This window comes from Globicephala melas, chromosome 16 (genome assembly GCF_963455315.2).
Source record: "Globicephala melas chromosome 16, mGloMel1.2, whole genome shotgun sequence".
Lineage (NCBI taxonomy): Eukaryota > Metazoa > Chordata > Mammalia > Artiodactyla > Delphinidae > Globicephala > Globicephala melas.
In genome coordinates, this window is record NC_083329.1 from 58942510 (window position 1) to 58970380 (window position 27871).

The window sequence follows — 27871 nt, forward strand, 5'->3', positions numbered from 1 at the left end:
TTTTAACCAAATAAGTAAAATGTGAGTCTGTTTCTTTTTTTATTTTTTTAAATTTTATTTTTTTAACATCTTTATTGGAGTATAATACAACGGTGTGTTAGTTTCTGCTTTATAACAAAGTGAATCAGCTATACTTAGACATATAACCCCATATCTCCTCCCTCTTGCGTCTCCCTCCCACCCTCCCTATCTCACCCCTCTAGGTGGTCACAAAGCACTGAGCTCCTTGTGCTATGCAGCTGCTTCCCACTAGCTAGCTATTCTACATTTGGTAGTATATATAAGTCCATGCCACTCTCTCACTTCATCCCAGCTTACCCTTCCCCCTCCCTGTGTTCTTAAGTCCATTCTCTATGTCTGCATCTTTATTCCTGTCTCTAGGTTCCTTTATTCCTGCCTCTAGGTTCTTCAGAAACATTTTTTTTTTTTAGATTCCGTATATATGGGTTAGCATACGGTATTTGTTTTTCTCTTTCTGACTTACTTCACTGTGTATGACAGACTCTGGGTCCATCCACCTCACTACAAATAACTCAATTTCGTTTCTTTTTATGGCTGAGTAATATTCCATTGTATATATGTGCCATATCTTCTTTATCCATTCATCTGTTGGTGGACACTTAGGTTGCTTCCATGTCCTTTCTATTGTAAACAGAGCTGCAGTGAACATTGTGGTGCATGACTCTTTTTGAATTATGGTTTTCTCAGGGTATATGCCCAGTAGTGGGATTGAGTCTGTTTCTTATGTTAGGTGTATTTAGGGAAAAATAGTTGCTGTACTGTTTTAATATTCTTTTTATTAAGAAATTGAATTATCTTTGAATCATTTCACATAATAAGCACCTACATTATATAAGGCAACATTCATAACCAACAATGTAAACATAAAGCATGGTTATTCTCTTCATTAGGCAACATGGCATAATGTTTAAGATCAGAGGATCAGAATCCTATCTCCATTACTTAGAGGTTTTGTGATTTCGGACAAGTTACTTAAGCTCTTTGCTTCAGTTTCCTCATTTGTAAAATAGAGATAATATTATATACTTCGTAGGGTTGTTTGAGGAATAAAGGAGGGGAATTAATTATATAGTGCTTGGCACATTATAAGTACTCAATAAATGTTAGCTGCTATTATTTTTGACATTGTTATTGTTTTATTTATTGGTATACCTAAGGAGGAGCCCAATCTGCTAATTGTTTTTACAGCAAACAATTTGTAAATCTAAAGTAATTAAATTATTTGACTCATTCATTCAACAGATATTTATTGCTCTTCTAGTATTTGCTAGGTGCTTTTCTAAGAGTGGAGAATCAGAAGTGAATAAGATGACAAAGTCCCTAATTTCATGGAGCTTATGTTTTAGTAAGGGACAAAGAGAAAAAGATAATAAAAAGATAATGAAGAGTGATAGAGATTGTAAGGGTAGTAGGGTTAGAAGAAAAGAAGCAAAGATCAAACAGCTTAGTTAAACAAAAATATAAGATTAATTCACTGGAAACATTTTCTTTTGTAGTGTGTCTTATATTTATGGGTCCTGAAGATTCTATACCCAAGCACATTATTTCTTCTGAGAGGCAACCATGAATGCAGACACCTTACTGAATATTTTACCTTTAAGCAGGAATGTGAGTACTGCCATGAGAAATATTTTCACTTCCTCAGTATTCTTTTGGAGTGATGTCGGTAGTAAGAGTTTGACGATTTTTACAGTGCAACATGTAAGAACAGATTTTGTGTCCGAATGTGTCAAGCTTTGAGGAAGATTGTCTAGTGATCTCTAGTGTTTAATTTTATTCAGATGTTTTCATTTCAGTATTTCCTATTAAGTTTGATTTTTACATATGTACCTAGGAACAGTTTTGAGCTCTGTATGTAGTTTTAACGTTAGAATTATTTTTTCTAACAGGATGAATATAAACCAAAAGAAAAGAAAGGTTGCGTTGGAGATTTCTCTCCATCAATATTGAGGCATTCCCATGAAAATTCTTAGCAGATTAATCATCATTGCAGATTGTTTTACTTATTTTTTAATCATGCAGATTGTTTTAAACACACTATTAATGAATGGAAGGTCATAACCTACAATGTTTACCCCATTTCTCTCTTAAATTATTATGGCTGTGGTAATCTAATAGCTATAAGCAACCATATGGTATGGAGCAGTGTTTGACCTTTTTTCACAACTCATAGCTGTGTACTTGTTAATATTCATGGCTGTATTAAGTCTTAGAGTTAAGATTTAAAATTAGAAATAACTTCAGAATTATTGAGGCTCAAAACATGATTCAATAAAGATCGATATAGTGATGGATAATGGCAGAGGTGGCAAGCTCATATAACTTCAAGGATCAGGTGGGTAACCTAAAGAATATAAGATGAGACCTGGGAAGTGCATGCTTGACCTAAAAGCAATCAAATTAAAATTTTTATTAAACCACAGTGTTGGAAAACAGATCTGTCAGCAGACTATCAGTTTATAACCTCTGCTTGCTGGATATAGATTTTCTCGTATTTGAATGTTACAATATTAAAAAGTGAAGTAGGAACTAAGTTCTTTTTTTCCCTTAGATAAGGAACAAGCGGTCCGCCAAAATCCCACCCAAAACATAAAATATGCAGGCATTTAAAAGTATAAAGGAGCAAGAGAATGTGTATGATATCTACTTAAAAGTAGATGAGAGTTTAGTTTGGTAGAGTCTTTCTTGTGTTATATTGGCTTCTTGCTTCACTGCCCATTTTAAGTGTTCATTGTAGGCTAAAGGAAAGCCTCTGCTCCTGCAACATATGAATAAAATCTTTTTTTTAATTGGATGGACCTTGAGTTTTGTTGTGGTGATATAGTAGTCTTGCCTATAACAACAAAGTAGTCACTGACTCTTAGAATAAAATAAAGTATTAACACTGTTTTAACTTTTAGTTCTAATTTTGCCTTTCTTGGCCTATAAAGGTGAAGAGTTTAACTATTTTTAGAGATTTGACTTATTTATTTTTAGTAACATTTTATGACTATCTGCTGCATACACAAAATAAATTTAGAGAGAGCACATATTTTGTCTTCACAAGATCAATAACATTGCTTAGCCTTCTTGATTCAATGGGGCAAGATGCTGGCCTTTTTAAAAAAAATTTTTTTACGCAGTAAAATTTACTCTTTGTGGTGTTTAGTTCTGAGTTTTGACAAATGAATAGAGCTGCCTACCACTACAGTCATGATACAGAAAAGTTTTATTGTCCCTTAAATTTCTCCTTGCTGCCTTTTTAAACTCACCCCTTTACCCAGTCGGAACCCCTGGCTGCCACTTGGCTGTTTCCCGTATCTTTAATTTTCTTGCCTTGGTTTTAATAGTCGTGTGTATACACACACACATGTTTTCAAAATGATCAACAAGTTATGCAGTTTTCAATTATTGAATTTTTTTCTTTTTCTAGGTAAAATTAAATATTCAGAAAGAGTCTATGAAGCTTGTATGGAAGCTTTTGATAGCCTGCCTCTTGCTGCACTTTTAAACCAACAATTTCTTTGTGTTCATGGTGGACTTTCACCAGAAATACACACACTGGATGATATTAGGAGAGTGAGTATATATTTTAGTTCCAAGAGTTGATTCCTATTTATAGTATTTTGTTGGATAGAGACTAGAAGCTTCAAACCTCTCTTCACTGCCAAGATTAGGTAATGGTAAAAATTAATATACTGATATTTTATGGAAATATCTTCTAACCATTCAGAACAATGTAGTATGGACAATATTTAAAGTTGGTACCACTTTCCTATGTCCATTCCATTCTCACTTTTTGACAAGTTATTTCTGTTCTTTATTTCTTTTCTTCTTTCACAGTTAGATAGATTCAAAGAGCCACCTGCATTTGGACCAATGTGTGACTTGCTATGGTCTGATCCTTCTGAAGATTTTGGAAATGAAAAATCACAGGAACATTTTAGTCACAATACAGTTCGAGGATGTTCTTATTTTTATAAGTAAGGAAAAAAATCCAAGTTTAATCACATTGTAGTTGTTAAAATAGCATATGCTTCATATAGAAAGTCATTATTTTACTTAATTTACTCTTTTTCCCCACAGCTATCCAGCAGTGTGTGAATTTTTGCAAAACAATAATTTGTTATCGATTATTAGAGCTCATGAAGCTCAAGATGCAGGGTAAGAATTCTGTTTCCCTGACCCAAATTAACACCTTATATACAAATCAAACTTAGTAACCATGATTGATGCTTTACGATGCATATTAAGCTATTTGTTTTGCAGCTATAGAATGTACAGAAAAAGTCAAACTACAGGGTTCCCTTCATTAATAACAATTTTTTCGGCACCTAATTACTTAGATGTCTACAATAATAAAGGTAAGATGTTGTTGATAAAAAAATTGTTAAACAACTTAATATATAAATTGACTTTTTTTTGAAAATATAATAGAAAAGGGGTATTGTTTGAAACTGTAACTATCCAAATCTTATTATAAAAAAGTATAAGATATAAGGGAGGGGAGAGGGCAAGAAATAAAAATCCAAAATGTGAAACTTAAGTCATATGTAACCAGTCCACAACTTGTCATTCACAAAAGCTGCCTTGTGAAAGAATGTTCTGAGGTAACTACGTCAAGCAAAAATAAACATGATTTTCTCAAACTCCTCTTTCTTAAATCTTCCCCCTTATAGTCAAGAGAATGTTTTCTTGTTTGCATAAAGCTGCTGTTGCTGCTTTGACCATTTCATGTATTTGTACCGCATAGTTGTTTATCATGTCTCTTGTTTTATGTTCACTGATCTAGGTTTGCTTTCCCTTTCTTATTCCCTACGTTTATCTCTACTGCCCCATGATGATTTGTAGTTGAGGCTTTGATTAAGTCAATCTGACCTCCTTTCTGGGATACATTCTTCCCTTTCCTTTCTTTTTACTGATCTTTCTTCCTTTTTTCTTACGTCTTTTTTTTTTTTTTTTCGGTACGTGGGCCTCTCACTTTTGTGGCCTCTCCCGTTGCGGAGCACAGGCTCCGGACGCGCAGGCTCAGCGGCTGTGGCTCACGGGCCCAGCCGCTCCGCGGCATGTGGGATACTCCCGGACCAGGGCACGAACCCATGTCCCCTGCATCGGCAGGCGGACTCTCAACCACTGCGCCACCAGGGAAGCCCTTTCTTATGTCTTTTTAATTTCCCTTCTTTCTAGTGGTTCCTGTTCCCCCTTCTTCCCTCCAAATTTGCTCTGTCTGTAATAACTGGGTTTACTTTAACTTTGAACACAGTTTATTGAGAGATAATACCAAAGGATCTTAATCTAGTTAAGTGTGTGCCAGGGACACTGAAGATGAGCTTGAGTATGTTTACGTAGTTCACATTTTCAGAAGAGGAAATTAAGAAGCCAGCTTCTATTCTGTCTTGACATGTCTGGAATTCAGTTGACTGTGCCATAGTTTCCAGGGTCACACTGGAGTGGTTGTACCAGGAGGAAAGAACAGAAGGTTAAAGACTTTTAAAAGTACGTTTAGAGAAATAATGAGGTCGTTGCTAAATATGGGTTGTGGTGTGAGTTCAAAAGAGGAGTGGAATAAGAGTTTTTGGAAGAGTATAGATCATAGTTAAAAGATTAAAACATTTGCCAGAGATCAGACAGTAGCAAGCTGTATAATAACTTGGATACAGAGTATGCTACAAGAACTCCATACTGTATTAATTACCAAAACAACCATACCATTGACATTAACTGAGTTGGTAATCTTTAGAAGCTAGTATCATTGTAGCCTCCAAGGATTATGCCAGTGCTAAAATAGTTTTTTAAATTATATTTTGGTTTATAAATTTTGACGCTTCTATAAAGATACCTAATGAAGCATGGCTTCATTTTTGAAGAGGAACATATCTAAGTTTGGATGCCATCCTCAGAACTGATTTGTTACATTTAACTTTCTACCTGTAACCTCCCCTTGTCAGTACTAAAGGAGCTAGTGTTCAGTGCTCTGTTGATTACTGACTTACTGGTTGTCCTTCGTCAGTTTAACTCAGGAGGTTAAGGGATCACTTTTCTTAGTACTCAGAAAAGAAACTCAAACCATTGAATCTGTCTTGTCAGAATCAAATGTCTCTTGGTAGTTCTGATTCTGTACATAGTGTTAATGACTTGAGTGCTTACATGGTATGGGATATGTTTGTAATGTTTCGTTCCATCTGTAAGGCAGTTTTCTAGATTCTTTCTCTCTCTTTTTTAAAGCCGAATGCTTTGTATCAGCCCTTAATTTCTGAGGCTAAATTTAAAATATGTTTATTTCATGGGAATTTCATAAGGGAAACAAACATATTACTTTTGACTCTATATGAGCTAGAATCCCAAATCTTGGAATTTAACATCTACATTTCAGTGCTTTACATTAAAATGAAAAAAGAAAAGTAACCACATAATTATTATAGTGTCTACAAAGCATTTTATACTTTTATGTACTTTCATGTGAAATACATTCTCTGACCTTAAACTTCTGAGGTAGGCAGGGTGAACATATTAGTCTTATTTTATAAATGAGAAACAGATTAGTTAATTTGCTAACTATTGCACAGCTAGTATATGCTGTAGCTTAGATTAGAATCTAGCCCATCTAGTCCAGTGTCCCATAAAATAATATAACTAGTGACTGAAATCTATGTCAGATTAATTTAAGGTATTGTTTATATCAACTTATGAAACATTAGAAAGATACCTGAAATTGAGAAGAGTATGTTACCTGTATAATATTTTCTCTTTCGGTATTTTAATGGAATTTTTTTCTATATGAAGTAAAATATTTTTTGTAGTAGTTTCATTTGATTTCTTATAATACATGAAATAAGTACATTCCTACATTCATAAATAAAATGTTCCAAATTTTTTTCTTTTCTGTTTTTTTTTTTCTTGCTTTATTTCCATTTAGCTGTCCTTTTCAGGTTGCCTGCAACTAAAAACACCCTCTTAAATTCTTCCAACTTGTATGAAATTTTAAACCTAGAAAATTGCTTATTGTCATTCTGTGTTTCCTCTAAAAACTGAGTTTTCACAATTTTGGATTTAGTAAAAGTGCATGTTTATCTTTGGATTATATAGTAAAATAAACATTCGAGAAAGACTGGGAATTTCATTAATAATGACAAGTGAAGATCTGACTATGCTCTACATAAGAGTGTGTTAAAAGCAAAAGTGTGTTACTACTAAAAATTTCTACCTCCCGCTACTAGCCCTCATTCTACTCACCCCTTGATTCCCCACCCCCTTAAAAAGATATTTTTGTGCTTATATCTGTTTTTAGACTTTTAGAGCTAAAGGCAAATTGTTACATTGACATTCAGACTTATCTTGCAGCTGCTGTATTAAAGTATGAAAATAATGTGATGAATATTCGACAATTTAACTGTTCTCCACATCCTTACTGGTTGCCCAATTTTATGGATGTCTTCACATGGTCTTTACCATTTGTTGGAGAAAAAGGTATGATTTTTATTTAAAAAAATTGTTTTATTACCGTTATATTTGCTCCAGTGTACTATTGCAGGCATATACTACTTGCTAAAGGAAGCTGAAGGCTAATTTCACTGTGGCTACAGCTCTACTTGTGTCAGTGGGTGTGGATATGAGAGCCTCAAAGATATTTTAGTTAGCTGTTTACAGCCCCCATCTGAGGGTGTCTGGAGGACTGGGAGAAGACTTATAAATAGCCTGATGTTGTCTTCAGCTGTTGGGTTTTCTTTCTTTTTTTCTTTAGCTTAAATATTTTATGGAGGAATAGAGGAATAGCTTTGCTTTGGAATGGACACTTTTACATATTTTAACACCACTTTTGGGGATGTCATGGCAATTCATGGGAGAATTTAATTGCCTTCATTTGAGGCAATATTAGTCATTTTGTAGCAGTTCTGTACTCTCAAAAATGATAAAGAGAAATTCAGATTCTGACCTGATATTTCTTCTCTTATATAAAAAAATATGTATACAATTTTAGTGGTAATGCTTTTCTGATAATTTAAAGATTCCTATTACTATGTATTTAATAGGCTTTTTTAAAAAAATAAATGCTATTTAAGAGATTTTGTTTTTGTATTTTATTCTAGTTCTTTAGAGTTCCTAAGATTTCCTTACCTTATCACATTCTTCTTTTTCCATTTTAGTGTTAATTTTCCCACAAAGCAATACCTCAGTTTCCATACGTGGAATATAAGAATATTAGAGTACAGACATGATTGTAAAACATTTTGTTCTATATCCCTCTCTATTTTTTCTCACCTCTTCTGTGTTACAAAATGTTCCTTTCTGTCTGAGATATGTTACTTCTGCCAAGGCAATTTTTCGTTCTGCAATTCAGAGTTAATACTTAAACTGTGTATGTTAAACAGTTTTTTTGCAGATTGCCTTTGGTCTTTGTCAGTTATTCCGTAGGTCAACATTAATATGGGGATAGAATTACCCACTTTAGCATTTGAGAAGGGGGCCAGTAAAGGGCTTAGGTGCAAGGGATGCATTACACTTATAACCTTCTATCTTTGGTATATGAGAAATAGTTCAATGATAGCATCATCAGGCTAAAGGAAATTTAAGAATTCATCTTGCTCATTCTCCTGCCTCCAGGCTAGACTGCAACACAAATATTTTAATGAAGAATGAGTGGGGTGGGGGGTGGGGAGAGCAGGGAAGATAAGGTAGGAGGAGAATGGATATTTCTAATTTGATTTTCTTATGCCTCCACAAAAAAGGAAATATTTCATTATATCTAATCTAAATGTTTATGCTATGAGTATTCAAACAAGGAGAGAGAAGATAATAGGTTTTCTCAACGAATGCACCTATCAAAAACCAGGACATCATAGAATTTTAGATCTCATAGTATACTTAACAATCATGTAGTCTAACTCCTTTTGAGAAATGAGAAAATTTAATCTAATTTCTGTGGCTCTCTCATAAGTGAAGAACAGTGGAATTCAGTGATCCTACATTTGAAGTCTGCTACTAAGTGATCGTCTGTTCTTTTTTGCCACTCTAAATCATCTTAGCTATTATGAGGACGTATTCAAACCCTTTGACCATTTTTGTTGTTTTTCTGTGGATCTTCTCTAAATTATTCATATCTTTCTAAAAATGGGAATCTCAGATTTGAACATTATATGCAAATAGAATCCTAACCAATGTTGAGCACAGTAAGAAAATTTTCTCAAACTCTTTGCCTAGTTTTCCATTTTAATACATGTTAGGTGTTTAAATAGCCTAACTACTTCTTCATTCTAATGAAAATGTTCTTTTGGTGTGAAAAGCAGCAAATGGCACTTCATTTGATTCCGCATCGAAAAAGCCAGTTTGACTCTGATCTAGTCCCTGGGAAGCAACTAACCTAACTAAGCCAGAGGCTTCCTTGGAGGCTGGTTTAATCCCAAAGTTAGATGAAAGTAGTGTTTTTTAGCCTTTTGGGGGCTTTTTATTTTGTTTTTAAACAATGTTATGTTGTAAAATTTCCAGCACGATACAAAGGTAGAGCGAATAATATGATGAATTCCTATGTACTAATTACTCAGCTTCGACAGTTATCAAATCATGGCCAATACTGTGTCATTTATATCGCCATCCACTACTTCCCATGCCACACCTCAATTATTTTGAATCAAATCTCAGCTGTTATTTTTTGTATCTATAAATATTTTAGAATGAATCTCAAAGATAAGGACTCTTAAAAAAATTAAAGTACACAAATACATTTATTAATTTCTTAATACAAAACCCTTTTGAGAATCTCGTGAAAGTTACAGACTTTTCCTCCAGAAAATTTCATGTACGAAATATATGTACCATCTGTACGTATGTAACATTTTGAGGATGTTTACAGATCTGAAGTGGATTGGTAACCCCACTCAGGCTTATTGGCCCCAATTTGAGAACCTCTGTTTCAGAGAGTCCAGCATAGTGTGATCTTCTGTAGAAGGTCATACATGTAGGATTTGTTCATTTGCTAGATTTTTTTGGAAAGTCTGTTTTATTCAAGGTACTAAGGATACACAAATACAAGTAAGATATTGGGTCTCTGCAGATTAATAGGGGACTAAAGATACATAAGTAATGATAAAATGTAATATGGTAAGCGCTCCAAGATAAGCATAGTTTTATAGGAATTAACAAGAGAGAGGAGATTATATCTGTCAGAGGGATTAAAGTAGCATTTGAACTGGGGCTTAAAGAATGGTGGAATTGTGCTGGTAGATCTGGGCAAGAGAATTCTAGGTGAGAGAACTTCCCAATCCTGAGTCTGAAAGGAAGAAAGCATAACGTCACTGACAAATGTTGAGGTTCAGTTAGATTAGCAAGTAAGATGTATGAAGGACAGTAGTAGAAAAAGAATGAAAAGTTAAGTCAGGGTTAGATCAGGAGGATCTTGATCACTTAAACAGAGAATCTGGAACTTTGATAAATGGTGAGAAGCAACTGCAACAGAATATAATCATGATAGTCATTTAGAAAAATTACTCTGGTGAAGTGAACTGCAAGGAAGACTAGAGATTGGGAGACCTGTTGTGAAGCTTCATCGGGAGTCAAAATGGAAACATAATGAAACCCTGTTAGCATCAGGAATGGAGAGCATGGGAGAACTGCAAGAACTGTAAAAGAATCAGTGAGACTTAACAAGATTGCATGTTTAAGAGGAGGGAATGGTTGAAAATGGCTTGGATGTGTTGAGTCTGGTAATGATAGTGCTATTAACACACTCTGATGAAACTTCTGTTATTCTAGCAACCGCTTACTTCAGTTATAGCTTCTCTTCATCTTCATTGGGATTGCTAGGCCTTTGAACGTGTTGTTTTCTTTTTTAGTCAGATCCCCCCTTGCCTCTCTTTCTTCTTAACACACCTCCAAACTCCTTTCTCTCGTTTTTCTACTTTGTTCTATAAATGTTAGCCCCAGTAAAGTCTAACTATCCATTTTTTCCATTCTTACAGTCAACATATAAAGCACTGTTGGAGATATTTATACAGCCTTATGATTTGGTACCACCCTTTGATTTCTAGCATTAGCTAGGCTCTCAGTAGTACCCAAACATCCTTTATATCACTTGTCTGCTTCCTCACTCATTTCCGTTAGGATATATTCTAAAATTTTATCTTTTTTACTTAAACATTTTCTTTTTCTAGCCACTTCCATTACTCTCAGAGAGAACATGTACCATTAATGGGAGCTTTCTGTACTGACTGTTCCCCTGCTTTATAAATTGCAGTCTTTTTTTTTTTGTCCATGCCACACCGCTTGCAGGGATCTTAGTTCCCCAACCAGGGATTGAACCCGGACCCTTGACAGTGAAAGTGTGGAGTCCTAACCAATGGACTACCAGGGAATTCCCAATAAACTGCACTCATCTTGAATTCTTATCCTGCTGAAGATGTGACCCTTCTATCCAGGGCTAGCCTTTCTAACTTGTCCTTATATTTCATTACCCTTCTGCTTTTTCAGGAAAGTTACTGTATTATTTACATCTTCTATATCTTCAAACTCTCTCTTCTAAGCTCTTTTGTAAATTGTTCAAATCTATATGATCTTTAAATAAAAAATAAATAACATTTCCTTTTTCTGATATCTTTCATTGACTACTACTGTGCTATGATTCTCTTGCCTTTCCTTCACAGCTAAGCTTCTAGATGGAAAGCACTACACACTTAAAAGCTACTATTTAGTATCCATAAATGACTCTGGTAACTTTCAGGATAAACCTTAGCCTGTCACATGTGGACCTTCCCTACTTTCTCTTCAGCCTCACTTTTTGTCTTTTTCTTTCACGTTCTCTATGTTCCAGGTATGAAACAGCCCAGCCAACTTCCTTAATGTACTATATGCTGTGTAAGTTTCATGCCTTCTTACTTTTTCTTTATTTTTTCATAACAACTTTAGTGAGGTATAATTCAAATACCATACACTTAACCTATTTACACTGTGTAATTCAGTGGTTTTTAGTATATTCAGAGATGTGCATCTGTCACCACAATCAGTTTTGAAACATTTTCACCATCCTCCCAAAGAAACCTTGTGTCCATTAGCATTCACTCCCCAGTTCCCCCCACATCTTCTTTGCAGCCCTGTGCAACCACTAATCTACTCACTATTTCCATAGATTTTCCTATTCTGGGTATTTCATGTAAATGGAATCATGCAATATGTAGTCTTTTGTGACTGGCTTCTTTCCATAATGTTTTCAAGGTTTATCCATGTTGTAGCATGAATCAGTACTTTATTCCTTTTTATGATCAAATAATATTCTATTGTGTGGATATACATTTTATTTATCCGTTCATCAGCTCATGGACATTTGGTTGTTTCCACTTTTTGACTACTATGAATAATGCTGCGATGAACATTCCTGTACAATATGGTTTCATTTTTCTTAGGTATGTAACTGGGAGTAAGCATTGCTGGGTCATATAACTCTATGTTTAACCTTTTGAGGATCTGTCAAACTGTTTTCCAAAGGAGCTATACCATTTTACAATCCTACCAGCAGTGTATAATGTTTCCAGTTTTTCCATATCCTCGCCAACACTTGTTATTATGTATCTTTTTTTATTATAGCCATCATATTAGATATGAAATTGTATCTCATTTCCCTAATGAATAATGATGTTGAGTATATTTTTATGTGCTTATTCGACATTTGCATATCTTATTTGAAGAAATGTTTATTTCTAAATGGATTCATTTTTAAAAGGATTATTTGTCTTTTTACTATTGAGTTGTAAGAGTTATTTGTATATTATAGAGGCAAGTCCCTTATCAGATATACGATTTGCAAATGTTTTCTCCTGTTCTGTGACATTGTCTTTTCACTTTCTTGGTGATATTCTTTGAAGCACAAGAGTTTTTAATTTTGATGAAGTCCTCTTTATTTTTTCTTTTGTTGCTTGTGCTTTGGTGTCACATTTAAGAAACCATTGCCAAGCTCATGAAGATTTACTCCTATGTTTTCTTCTAAAAACTTTATAGTTTTAGCTCTTACTTTTAGGTCTTTGATCCTTTTTGACTTAATGTGTGTGTGTGTGTGTGTGTGTGTGTGTGTGTGTGTGTGTGTGTGGTGTGAAGTGGGGGTCCAACTTCATTCTTTTGTATGTGGATATCCAGTTGTCCTAGCACCATTTGTTGAAAAGACTATTCTTTCCCCAGTGAATTGTTTTGGCACCCTTGTTGAAAATCAGTTGACCTTAAATGTGAGGTTTTATTTCTGGACTCAATTTTATTCCACTGATCTATATGACTTCTTCATAGTTTTTCTAACTTCTGTTTAGAGTGCTTTATCTGCCCTCTCCACCTGGCAAATTTCTACTTCATGATTCCTCTACCAAAAGCCTTCTTTTCTTTTTTTTAAATAAATTTATTTATTTATTTTTGGCTGCGTTGGGTCTTCATTGCTGCACGTGGGCTTTCTCTGGTTGCAGTGAGCGAGGGCTACTCTTTGTTGCAGTGTGCGGGCTTCTCATTGTGGTGGTTTCTCTTGTTGCACAGCACAGGCTCTAGGTGCGTGAGCTTCAGTAATGGCATGCGGGCTCAGTAGTTGTGGCTTGCGGGCTCTAGAGTGCAGGCTCAGTAGTTGTGGCACACAGGCTTAATTGCTCTGTGACATGTGGGATCTTCCTGGACCAGGGATCAAAATTGTGTCCCCTGCATTGGCAGGCAGATTCTTAACTGCTGCTCCACCAGGGAAGTCCCAAAAGCCTTCTTTTCTTCAGCAGATCTTGTGCATAACTCTGCGTACTTTCAGCATAGTGCTCATCACTTTTTTGTGATATAATATGTATATATATAACTATTTATCCTTAGTAGTTAGTAAGCTTTTACAGGGTAGAGACTGGACCTTTTATATCTGAATCCCAGAACTTGAGCACAGTGCCTGACATGTGGTGTGCTATTAATATACTATAGGGGAAATAATAGGGGCAGTATTGAATTTTGTTTGAATGTGTCCATTTCAAGGTGCCATCAGGACATCCAGGGGCTAATATTCAATAGGCGTTTTTATGATTAATTGAAATTTGCTTATACCTTTAATTTTTTTATTTACTCATTTGTCAAATATTTACTGTATGCCTCTCATGTGCCTGGCATAGTACCAGGCTCTGGAGATGCAGTAGTAAACAGAACAGCACCCTGCACTCATGAAGCTTTCATTTTAGTAGGGGAAACAGACGATATACAAATAGTCTGAGACAGTTGGCAGTAAAACCAGCAGGGAAATCTAGAGATTGAAGGAGAGGTCGAGACTGGCAATAAAGAGTTTGGAATCATCTTCAAAAGGTGGTAGTTGAAAATACATAATAATGGATGGAATCACCAAGAGATTGAACATATAAAAACAACAGGACTGCAGAGAGAATCTTGAGAATGTCCAAATTTGTGGGAAAAATAGTCTGAAAGGTAGAAAAAACAGAAGAGTAGAATCCTGGAAACCAAGGGAAAAGAGAAGACAAAAAAATATATAGAACGGTGAAGGAGAATTAAACCTAAGAAAGAACCATGGGTTCCAGTTGTTAGATAGTCATTAGTAGTCTTAGGAATTAAGTTTCAGGGGAATTGCTGGAGCCAGTTTTTAAAAGATTGAATCCTGAAACTTTTTGAAACAGTGGAACTGTGCCATGGTTTTTTCTTACTCCTTTTTTTTTTTTTTTAAATATGTATTTATTTACTTGGCTGTGCCGGGTCTTAGTTGCAGCATGCGGGATCTAGTTCCCTGACTGGGGATCGAACCCAGGCCCCCTGCATTGGGAGCACGGAGTCTTAACCGCTGGACCACCAGGGAGGTCCCTTTCTTACTCCTTAATGCTGTATCCATAAATGAAGAATTTAAATGTATGTATTTAGATGTTATTCATCCCTGTTCTTAGCCCTGTGGGGGCTTCATTTTTTTTTCCTGAGAGACCTGAAAACTTATTCCATAAAGAATCTCTCAGGCTCGTTAGCCACTTAATTTCTTTCATTTTAAAAGCCCTCATAGCTTTTAATTCCATCATTTCTGCTATCAGAATATGTTCGTCTTCTTGGATCATTTGTATAAATAGTTGCCCTGTATACATATAGATAGTTGAATATGATAAACTAATGTGTAACTTTTTTTTTTAATAGTGACAGAAATGTTGGTAAATGTTCTGAGTATTTGCTCTGATGATGAACTTATGACTGAAGGAGAAGACCAGTTTGATGGTATGACTATTCATTTTACTGTTTTTTATTGTGAAATAGAATCTTTTAACTGCCCAGCTTTAATATACTCTTGTAAAATATAGTCATTGCTCTCAAATGGCTATGCTATTTGATAAGTGACAAGTCAGTTTTTCAGATATTATTTATTTTAAGATTTTAAAATCATTTTAGTAATTTTTTTTTTCTGTTGGTATGGGGAAGAAAATGAATTTAGGGAAAGGGGAAATCTGGAAGAAAGAACAGAAGGAAAGGAAAATTGAAGTGCTAATAGAATGTGGTTCTTCATGAATATGGACACTACTTAGAGAAGGGAGGATAAAAATGCTTTTTTTTCCTTGGTACTGTATTCTTAGTGCATCAGAAACATACCTGAATACCCAATGCCGTTGTCACTTCTTCCTTTGAAAACTCAAAGTAAGCTGTTCTCAATTTATGAGTGGTTATGTTCTAAGAGACCACTTGTTAGTTTAGTTTAAAATTCAGCAAGCATTTTTTCCATACAAAGTTATACATGGTTGTTAGTTCTTATGTAAGCCAACCAGCCTATGTACCTAATGCACATTTATAGTATAAACTAATACAATAGAAACAAAATTACTTTTATTTTTATGTTCTGAAGTTTTTATTTAGAACTTAAATTTAAATATTTATATTAATTAACTGAATGAACAAAAACATAAACAGTTTGTAAGCTGAAAACTCTTTATTCCCTTCCATATGCCCCTCACATCTTTGTTGCAGCATACTTTTCATAGTTTTAATTCTCATATAAATGTTTCCATGTATTAAACATGGTCTACATATTGGTAAAATTCGATACCTACATATTTCTAAGTATATCAATATACCATAATCTTTGTAGTTAGTATTATATTGTTTGGCATTTGGGTTGCTTTAAATTATCTTTATTATGAATAGCATGCAATAAACATTCATACAATAGTTTTAATTTTCCTTCTTGGAATAAATTTCTTGAAGAGAATTACAGAGTTAAAGAGAATGAAGAGTTTTAGCTTCATTATTTTAGCTATGAACTGCCAGATTACTTTGCATAAAAATTGGACCAATATGAAGTGTTTCTAGCAATGAATCTATAGACCTGTATTTCTTCACAGGCCCACCTAATTGGGTTTTGGTTGTTTTTACTTATTTTGCTTGGTGGCTATAAATTACAGTTGGTTTAATTTACATTTCTTTGAATTCTCATGATGCTAAGGGAGAAATTACTATCTGCTTTCCCAACTATGTAAACTGTCCCTATCAAGTGACCATTTAACAAGTAAAATCTGAGTAAAAACTGTTTAGAAATTTCTCTACTTACCAACAGGTTTGATTCTTAACCACAATTTTAAGTCCATTTGTTGAAAGCACAAAGTGACTATATACAAGTGTCTGCTAGTGCCATCTGTTGGTGGCAGGCAGGGATGTGCTTTTACTCTGGTTTATAGTTTTGTTCATTGAAATAAATTATATCAGTTCTTTTTTTGTTTGGATAATAAGATTTAATGAATAATATTAATTTTTCCTTATTTTAATTCTCTATGATATTTTGTAGAAGCTTTTAGTTCTAACATATTTCATCATATCTGTCTTTTCCATAAAATTTTTAAATAGTTTTAACTAAATATTTATTTTCCATGTTCTGCAATCACTGTTGTAAGACTAGTTCTGGGTTCAGATTCTAGTTGCTCATAATGGCTATGTGACCTCGGGCAAGTTACTTAACCTTTCTGAGCCTCAGTTTTTTTATCTTCAAAATGAAGATAATAGTTCCTACTTCATAATTTTATAGGTACTGATGTAATGATCAATAATATAATGAAATCATTTTTGTACATGTTCCACTAATTTTTTCAATAGAGTTTTCTGTTAATTTGTCAAATTCTGTGAACTATCTAGTAGGAGTTTTAATTGGTGTTACATTAAATCTATATCTGAATCTAGGAAGTTTTTAAAAAATAATATTTAATTTTCTAAACTAAGATCAAAATCTCTTGCTCTATATAATTAGTTCATTTACTATAATTACTCCTTTTAATATATTTAATATATAATTATTTAAAATTATATAGTTTTTCTTTGGGAAAAATCTGTTATTACCAAGTTAAATTAATATTTCAGTGTTTTATGTTCTTATTACTATTGCAACTGGTATCTCTCTTATATTTTCTGACTGTATAAAGGAATTATATGTTTGTGGGTTTATCTTATGTTCAACAAGTTGGATCAGCAGAATTACTTCCTACGGTAATTTTTGTTTTCCTTCACTTTAAAAAATATGTCATTTGCATAAGGCTGATACTGTTTATTTTCTACATTTTTACCTTTTATTTCTTTTACTTCAAAAATTTTGTATCTGGGCTTCCCTGGTGACGCAGTGGTCGAGAGTCCGCCTGCTGATGCAGGGGACACGGGTTCGTGCCCCGGTCCAGGAAGATCCCACATGCCGCAGAGCGGCTGGGCCCGTGAGCCATGGCTGCTGAGCCTGAGTGTCCGGAGCCTGTGCTCCGCAACAGGAGAGGCCACAACGTGAGAGAGACCCGCATACCGAAAAAAAAAAAAAATTGTATCAATATTGTTAATAGTGTTAAATAGGAGTAGTGATAGGTGATGCTTTAGTCCTCTTTCCATAGTAAAAAGGGAAAAAATTTCCTTGTTAAGTCTAATATAGTACTTGGTTTAGATACTGATGATTTATAAGAAGATAGATACTGAATCATTTTTGGGAATTCAACCAGAAGTAAATATAAAATTTTATTATATTCCTTCTAATGAGATTTTATGTATCTTATCAACATTTTTCCTATTAATGATAAATTATGCTTATTTATCAACTTGTTATATCATTCTTACACTCCAGAGATGAATCAAATTTGATCATTAAAGAGGCACTGTAGTTTAGTGAAAAGGATCAGTGGTTCAGGTGTCGGTGCTACCATTATACTAGCTGTGTAATCTTGGGAAAGTCACCCAACTTCTCAAAATCTTCTCTTCCATAGATTGAGGGAATAGAGAGGATGAAAATTCTTTCCCACTCTTTAAGTAATTTAAAAAATTATGACAATGTTTCTACGGGAAAATACACTGAGTTCCATCTTTGAATACTAGAAATAGATCTCCCTTCACTGCCAACATGGCAGGTGCAATTACTCCACATTTATTCACCCTTACACTACCAAGTATTAAGAGCAGGGACGCCAAGAAATTTTTTTTTTTTTTTTTTTTTGCGGTACGCGGACCTCTCACTGTTGTGGCCTCTCCCGTTGCGGAGCACAGGCTCCGGACGCGCAGGCTCAGTGTCCATGGCTCATGGGCCCAGCCTCTCCGCGGCATGTGGGATCTTCCTGGACCGGGGCACGAACCCGTGTCCCCTGCATCGGCAGACGGACTCTCGACCACTGCGCCACCAGGGAAGCCCAAGAAAATTTTTTGAATATGGGTATGGGAGTTTGCATCAAGGAATGAGAGTGGCGTGGGGGAGAAAGAACCTTGAGGAATGGAGGAAAGGGGAGGAGTTTAGGATAGATACTAGGATGGGATAGGGAAAAGAGCTACTAGAACTACATTTGTTTCCCTTTCTTACACATATTCCCTTATTTCTTCCCCTTAACCCTGTCTTTTCTTCTTTCCTTTGAGCATGATAGCATACCTTCTCTCCTCTCCTTCCCCTTTTCCTACTCAGCGGTGGAACCATGTTATGGACTGGGCCTGGGAAGAAATCTGACTTAGAAAGAAAACTTGTTGGGTTGGGGATTGCTGTGGAGACACAATAAGGGTTTAGCTTTTCTGTGGGGGAAGGGAAAGAACAGGATTGGACATTTCCCACTGGGAGGAAGGAAAGAGTAGATTTTGCATATTCAAGGCTGAAATTGGCTAAAGGAATAAGACTTTCTTTCTTCTTAAGTGATGGCCTTTGGTATTCTGTATTGTTTAATGTACATGTGGGTTTATTTTTAAAGGCAAAAATTTGCATAAACATATTGCATGTGTAAATGCACATAGTGTTCCTTTTAGAGGTGTTATGTAATCATTAAAGGGAATTTCTGAACACTGATTTCTATGATATTTAGAATGCATACTGTTTCTTTCAGTTATTTATCTTTTGTCTTGAGTTTGGTAAAGGAAATACATAATCCATATGTGTTATAGTTTTACTAAACTAAAACTTTGCATTTCCTATAATGGAATCATGTATCTCAGCATTAGAATGGAAAGCTCAAATGAGACATCTCTGCTGCCTACTCTAAGAGCTATTACTTGCTTTGAAACAATCTGTTGCTATTTGTGCAAAAAGATGTCCCTAAAACTCCCAGATTGGACTGGGAACAGACAGCACATACTGTTGATCCTGAGTATGTGCAAAAGTTCCACAATTCTGATTCAAGAAATTGTGTGCTCTTGTTATTATGGAGTGTGGGAGGCTTAGCCTTTCCTTTATTGGGAGTGGGTAAGGTTTTCCACTGAGGTAGTTTATAAAGTTACCTACATTTCTCTGTGTATGCTACAGATTTTGCAGATGTTGGTGTCCTTGAAGAACCACATGAGTTTGTATCTCATTTGTGTCATTACCTTTCACTTAACATACTTCCATGGGTGACACATTTCCTTAAGGGTATTAATATAAATGTGCGATTGTTGTTAGCACAGTCTTTTATCAGTCTTATGTGTTTTCACGTGTTTTTTTCTGTCCCTAATTTGTCTACTTTCATCAAATATTATAGTCATTCTGTCCATAATTTCTTCTGAACACATATCTTTTAAGAAATCTTTCCTTTAGAGCTCTACCCAGTGGCATCCCTCCTTTATTTGCCAGATCTTACAGTACTACATTTTTCAAATTTCAAATATGAGGACCTTCATTTTTCTCCCTTTCTTTCTACATTCATTCTTCAGTACCACTGCCAAGTTAAATCTCTATCTTTTTATTTGTCTCAACCACCTTTTCTCCATCATTCACTTCCTTTTTTCTGGACTCTCCATCTGAAGAACGGCTCATATATGGCAATAAAAAAGGTACAGACCAGACAGAGTAACATTGTTTTGAAATATGACTTCATAAGTTATTCTCATGTCCATGTAAGTTTGTGTATTCATTAAGTATACTTATGCAGAGTCCTCTTGGGCCTTGTGCAAATTTAGTTTAAGTTTTATCTAAGTTAGAATTTGATGTTTTTAGAAGTCATATTCCAAGATATCTGTCTTTCTGTGCATGGAAATATTTTTCCCTCTTTTTCATTCCTCTTGTTTTAAAATTTCATTCTTTTGCTTATTTGTAATGTTTTGTACTTTTCCCTGCATGACTAGGGGTGTTTGATTGTCTGTCTGATTCCCCAAAGTAATTTTACTGTGGACATTTACTTTAATATTATGCATGATGTGTTTGTAGACTGATTTAAAATCCTGATTTGTAAAGTGTTTTTATATTCCAGTGAATTTTTAATTTGAAATCAGTATAGTTTACATATCATTCAGTTTTATAGATATATAAATTAAGGCTGAAAATGTGAATGTATCTCATTACAGCCATCCTCCCCCATCTCTGTACTCCTCTCCCCCAGTCTGGCTATTTCAAAAATTCTGTCAATTTTAAAACAAAATATATTAATTTATTTGAAGAGAATCAGACTTACCCTATGTCCTTGGACAAGACACTTAGTAAAGTTAGTTTCTTTGTCTATAAAATGAGGAAATTGAACTTTGCAGTATCTCTAATGTCTTCAGATTCCAATATTCTATGATTTTGAGATTTTAAGTAATTTTTTTGGCATCTTAGAAATACCTGTGTAGTACCATGGACCTACACAGTTTTGGATTTGTAAAAGCTATAGCTTCAGCACTCATAATATTACACTTAGAGCATCATAAACATGGTTGTGGAGCCTATTTTCTCTAAAATATGTCTTTTGTTTTCATCTTTGAAATTGGATCTCTTTTTCTGTTTCCTTGCAGTAAGGTCCAGTCATCATCTTAGTTTTTAATTATATGTATTTGTGGACTGCTTGAATTTTAAATAAGATGCTCTAGCCCAAAAGACTTTTGGTTGTTCAGACCTCTGTGTACCTAAGGCCCCTTTTGGTCTAGTGTCTTTAGCCTTTCCTTAACCTTCTCCTCAACCACGGTGCTTCCATATGTTTGTTTTCATCATGTTGAAGCACAGTTCTAAGGAACCACACTCTTGGGTCCAGAGTGATTCTAGTTGCTGTATATGAGATAACAGGACTGAGATTGTTGTTGTTCTTTCTGGAGGCCAAGGGAAGGAAGATAACAACCTCTGAGTCTTTATTCAGGCAAAGATTCAGTTATTTTGATATATTCTCTTCTGTATCAGTGATAGGCAGTGCAGCTAACCATTTGGAGATGAAGCATTAGTGATTCTTTAGCCATGTTTTTTGGGGAGTCTTTTCTCATTGCTCACTCTCCTTGTGTCATACTCACCTAGGGATGTAAAAGCTTGTATATATTTGCATGACCTTAGAGGACACTTAGTCCATGAGGTTGAGATGTACATTGTTGAAATGCTGCTATGGTCCCTCGTTCTGGGTCACCTGCCCAGTAGTCGCTTCATATCACTGTTTGCAGACTAACTTTGAGCAAGGAAGCTTCTTTTGTCATAGTATGATGGGATATTTCCAGCCTGCATGTTAAAGGCTTTTATGATAATCAAACAGAAGTCTAAAGGTTATGACCAGTTCTAGTCTGTTAGTCTGCATGCCATAGGCTCTCATGAGAATTAAACAATGACTGTAGAATTGTTACCATTTTTTTGTCCTCTGGTTTGTGATACAGGTTGGACTCTAGTTTCTTTCCCATTGCTGTTTTACTGGTTAGTCAGTAGTGTGAGAGTGATAAAGTTGGCTGATTACTTTTCAGTTGTATCTGTGTCAGATCCCAGTATTAGATCAGTGCTGAGCTAAACATTGAAAGAGAAGCTTTTTGGCATGAGTTCATCTAGTTTCTTCCATGTGAGCTGGTGGCGAGGGGCTTGGTGTTGGTTCAGATGAGAGTGAAGCAGGCTAATAGAATGGTACAAGTATGGATGCCCTAAACTTGAGTCTTTCTTTCTATTTATTCCATTGAAAGTAGGTTCAGCTGCAGCCCGGAAAGAAATCATAAGAAACAAAATTCGAGCAATTGGCAAGATGGCAAGGGTCTTCTCTGTTCTCAGGTAATGATATATTTTCCCAATGATTTGTTTTACAGAAATCACTTTTATTATACTTTATTATAAGCGGTGTCCTGTTTGATATCTAAAAGCAATATAGTAGCATTCTTTCTATAAAGAAGTTGTATACTTACATGTTGAAGAGGGGAACACAGATCCCTTTGAAACTAGTATTTTTGACCCTTGTGATTATTATTGTTCACCTTTGGCATCTCTTGTCCTTCTGTGATGAAAGTATTAGATCTACACCTTAAAATTAGAGCATAATAAGGAGGAGGGGGCACATTTTAGAGTGTTCCTGATGAACTTGCTCATCTATAAAGGAAGTCCTTTTTGCTGGAGTCACAAATTGTCTTCCTGGGGTTAATTCAGGAAGACCAGGTTTAAGGGTGCACATGAATGAGTTAGTCCTTAAAAATTTGTTTGCAAAACTGCTTATATCAGACATGAAATACCATATTTTATCAATATTATGATACCCATTGGTGATGAATCTCACCACATATTTAATAAAGCTTTTCAGGAAGAACAATATATGTCTCAGTTGTACGGCATACCCTCATATCTGAAACATTTAGAACGTGGAAAAATGTATATCTTGGAATTGAGGAAAATATGGTAATAGCAATGAATGTCATAAGTTACATACATGGCCTACATCTGGGCCCCATCTCCTCTTTTAACCTAAGTACTTGTTGGACGTCTCTGATCTTTGTTATATCTCTCTGCTATAGGGAGGAGAGTGAAAGTGTGCTGACACTCAAGGGCCTGACTCCCACAGGGATGTTGCCTAGTGGAGTGTTAGCTGGAGGACGGCAGACCCTGCAAAGTGGTAATGATGTTATGCAACTTGCTGTGCCTCACATGGACTGGGGCACACCTCACTCTTTTGCTAACAATACACATAATGCATGCAGGGAATTCTTTCTGCTTTTTAGTTCTTGTCTCAGCAGCTGATACAAGCAGAATACTATATGATAGGTAGTGTCTGATTAATAACCTGACCAGGCCAGAAAATGATAAAATGGGTATTCCTTTCAATTGAAAATAATGATCGGTCTCTCAGCTTTTCATGAAATGATATGGGAATAACTCATATCATAATGTCTGAAATATTTATTCGTTTGTCTAATGCACCATTTTCTTTTTAAAGCTTCAGTTTCAGAATGTGAATCAAGGATATCCATATTACTTAAATGGAAATGTAATTCCAAGTTTCTTATTTTTTTATCTTTCTAATTTATGTAATTGTATTAGACTGTGCTTACATTTTCAGATGTTAATTTTAGAATTAACAATCTGCTTGAGCCCCAGAACATTACTTATGCACTTCACTTGCCAAAACATTTGTGCAAGGTTTTGTACCCTGGTAAATGATGCCAAAGTTTGTTTTCTGTGGTGTTTGTCAAATGTTCTATGTATAATTGACTGTCTGTAACACGCTGTTTCCTTCCTCTGCAGATGTAGCTGCTTTCCTAAATCTGTCTGTCTCTCTTTAGGTTAGCTGTATGTCTGTAAAAGTATGTTAAGTTAAATTACTCTATCAGACACTTGTCTTGATGTAGAAGCAACTTTGTAGCACCTTGTTTTGAGGTTTGCTGCATTGTTGCTGTACTTTGTGCATTCTCAACATGAATGTAACGTTAGACATTAAGTCATTGTTATAAGGGGTGGAATTTAAATCCTGTAAGTCAAAATTGAAAGGGTGTTATTAAGTGTGCCTTTATTTTGCATGAAAATAAAAAGAATTATACGTAAAGCATTCCTGTAATCTGGCTCATTGAATATTTTATATTTTAAAAAAAATCTTAAGTTTTTTTGGAGTAAGTATTTGTGTAAATACTGGGTTAACTTTTTGAAAGCCCATTACAGATTAAATAGAAGAAAGTGATGTGAATGTTATAGATTATACCCAATAACTGAAAGTCTAGATTTCTTTCCCTTGTGGTTGGAAAGCAGAAAATGTGATATGTAAAGCCTTAATTTATGTTTTATTGTAGTCACTTTTGACAGCCCTCCAAGGGTCATTGTTGTATTAAAACAGGAAGCAACAGATCTGATGTCTTCTCAGTCATGTTTGGTGTTGTAATTAGTCAAATTTTTAAGGCAAAAAAATAGGAAATTTTAATTTTAAATTTTGAATAAATTTAAATTAGATTGACTTTTCACAATTTCATTTCACTCGGTCTCATAATAAATGCTTAAATAAATAAAAAGAATTTTTCTGTAGATAAATAATTTCTACTTGTAGCCTATACATGTTCTATTTATATGTTATTGTGTTGTCTGCTACCACTACTGGTATATGTGAGATATATAAGTATGTTTTGAAATTATATCTTCAAATTTTCATTTTGAATGAGGTTTCTTTTATTGATTTAAAAAAAATCTGCTCTGATTTTCTTTATATTTCTTGCCCTTCATTTTTCTTATTATCTTGTAAACATTAGGAAAATGAGCAAAAAATAATTTCATTAAAACAAATTAAGAAGACCTTAAACATTCAATAACACTAGCAAGAATGTTAATAGAAAAGGATGAATTTTAATAACTTGAAAAATGCCATATCCTTCCTCCTGTTTGTTCAGAAAAGGAAAAGAAAACCTAAAGGGTCTCACACTTAAGTAAATCTAAACTACGGTCATCTCTCAGTTATCCTTGGATATTTTGTTACTTTTATGTTGTATCCACAGCGAACCTTTCTTTCAGATTTCGCAATTAGTGCCTGCTAATTACATGCTTTGTTGAGAGCTCAGCACATCTATTTATTCTTAATTTGCATGCAGCCTGAAGCTCAGTCTTCCAACTTTGAAATCACCCCCAACTGCAGGGAAGGATTGAAAGACAGCTTTACTGAAGGGACTGTCTATTCCCGGCGTAGAGTGAGTTACTGGATGGTGCTGAGCTTAAGGGGTCCGATTTGGGAAACTAGATAGCTCCCTAGCTCTGCCAGCAATGGATCTTGATCGTGTGGTTTACATTTGGTTGAAGTGATTTCTCTATCATAAGACAAACCCATTTTGAAACAAATAACAAAACTCATACAGAAGTATGATCACCCATGTGATTTTTAAAAATTTATGTAACATTTAAAATTTTAGTAGACATGACCCCTGACGTGAATACCTGAGAGCTAAGTATTGCAAAAAGAAAGTTTTAAAATTCTAAGACCTCCGTCCTATTGTCAGAAAATAGAAATTGTCTCATCAATAACTTTACAGTTAATTTATGATATTTCTCAAGTGTTTTTACAAACTGCATAACTCTGTTGGAGTAGGATTTGATAATCATATTTTATGTGCATTTTCTTCTTGGAAGTTTGATTGGGAGCTAGCCATTATAATGCTACCTTCATGAGGACCTATATGAGAAAATATGTGGCCATCTATATTATAGTAAGGTCAATTCCTCTTGATCACTTATCCTGTGTAGTATTGAGGAACACAGTTTGAAACAGCATTACACTCAAACTTAGTAAGGTCATGTCAAGATGCCCCATAAAACTGAAAAAAATTGAGGAAAAATAGTGCTTTTCAGATAGAATTTTGCAATTATCAGATCTCTTTCTTTCCAGCTTAATATGTAAGCTTCAAATGATCTTCTTTGAATTCTAAGCATTCAGACTTAACATGGTATGCAATTTTGAGTGTGATGTACATTTTGTGTCCTAAAAAGCATTTAGGAGCATTTAGAGGCCTTGGGAAAGAGCAGAGAATATAAATTGACCTAGAAAATGCATATAAAATTAAAAGCCCCCAAAAGTGTATTGTCATTTTCATAATTTGAAAAAAAATTTTATAGACTTTAAAACTATTGACATACTAAAATAGATACTAATTCTTACAGTGATAATCAGTTTTTTAATTTATTACTATATGTAAAATACAAATTATGAAATATCTCATATAAAATCACTTCTGTTACCACAAGCTCTTTAAAACATAGATTCTGATAGGCATTTTATTTTTCCCTATTTAATTTCTAAATTATAAAGAAAATAGTCCATGTTTTGAAGAATAGGAATTCCAGGGCTGATCCAGTAGAGGTGGGTCATTTATCCCAGTTTTCTGTCTGGACAAATTCCAAGAGTATTTTCCAAGTGTACAGGGCTAGATTTTTTAAATGGTGATTTAAATAAGTACAGTGGGTATACAATAAGTATATCTGCTTTAATTTGTAATATGATTTAACAGTTGAGAAAAATTAATTCTTCCTTTATTCAGTGTTTATGCTCCTTTTTTGGGGGTCCCCACTTTACTATCTGATTGAGATTACAAACATCTAATTTAGCCTTCTTTAATTCCTTAGATTCATCAGTGTCCTTTCACATTAATAACTGCTTTGGATAAATTTTATTATTTCTAAATCATGTGTACTGCTAAAAGTTCATTTTAGGAATAATTATTCTAATTGGCCTTATCATTGAAGAAGCAAAGTAGAAGGGATGGAACATTATCAATAGTATGAATTTGTACACTTTGGGTAAAGTAAGAATTGAGACTTGGCAGTATTATCAGGCAATAATGTCCTCTGCAATCTTTGGTCCTGGTCCTCAGTGTGAGTGCTTTATACAGTTTGAACCCAGAAATGAACCAAAAGAATCTTTGACTACAAAAATATGTATGACTAAATATGTTGCAATTCTCTAAATGGGCCAGAGACAAGCTATACCAAGAATGTATTTCTCATTTATATGACCTATATGTATGTCCATATCATGAAATGAACAGGATTTATTGCCAGTAAGACCTCAGTTCTATCTCTTGATTCCTCTCTAGTTGGTAGATGGGCTTGAAAACATGCTCAGTAGCCTTCTTATTGTCACTTGAGGCTGTTAGTAACTGAGGTAGATTTGAGTTCGTGATACACTGAACATAAATGGATTTTTATATATGTTACATGTTGATATCTTTAGATATCTTTAGATATTTGGAACACCAGTTATAATAGAAAGGATGTTTCTAGTAGGTAAGAGGAGTCCTTTTAGATTACCCACAGAGGACAGCACTATGGAACTGTTCTAATTAGAGTAATTCACCAAGTTTACTGACCATAAATTTCATTGTAGCCATACCAACTTTTGCAGCTTATGCTTTGCCCTATGAATTAGAAGTGACAGGAAAAGCATTGCTGACCCCTTCTAGTTTATATCTTAGGGGACCAACTGGTGATAAGTTAGACATGAAAGAAAAGAATCTCATTCTGTTTGCTCTACTGCAATTCTACCATCATAATTTCACTCTAGAGAATTTCCTTGTGATTGTGATGGATGTGACATAATAAACATGTTGGAAAATTCTAACGTCATCAAAATACTGAATTCAAGATGGGTAATTAATACTAGTGTGCATTTGCATGGATGCTGAGGTGTCTGTGTTTACAATAGGTCTATGTGTTCTGTGCTCTGAGCGATGGTGTCTTAGTGCTGTGTGTAAACTGTGCTGTGTCAGGAATTGGGGGATTGGATGGGGCTCTCTAATATGGGTACTATATATGTTAAATTGTAAATGATAATGTAGT

The 27871-nt window shown here is 34.7% G+C and overlaps 1 protein-coding gene across 8 annotated transcripts in view; it reads left to right on the top strand.

Moving 5' to 3' along the window:
• The window catches only part of PPP3CB (protein phosphatase 3 catalytic subunit beta), a 47947-nt gene that overhangs the window by 16924 nt on the left and 3152 nt on the right, over nt 1-27871 (top strand). Inside the window, exons 4-14 of one of the 8 annotated variants that reach the window (XM_060286077.1) lie at nt 1518-1629; nt 3434-3579; nt 3844-3983; nt 4087-4164; nt 4270-4364; nt 7342-7467; nt 15112-15189; nt 20176-20202; nt 22270-22354; nt 23086-23183; nt 23505-23555. In XM_060286077.1, the coding sequence (XP_060142060.1) occupies nt 1518-1629; nt 3434-3579; nt 3844-3983; nt 4087-4164; nt 4270-4364; nt 7342-7467; nt 15112-15189; nt 20176-20202; nt 22270-22354; nt 23086-23183; nt 23505-23555 (1036 nt within the window). The remainder of the gene's footprint in view (nt 1-1517; nt 1630-3433; nt 3580-3843; nt 3984-4086; nt 4165-4269; nt 4365-7341; nt 7468-15111; nt 15190-20175; nt 20203-22269; nt 22355-23085; nt 23184-23504; nt 23556-27871) is intronic. The other 7 variants (XM_060286078.1, XM_060286079.1, XM_060286080.1 and 4 more) reach the window with 7 other exon arrangements.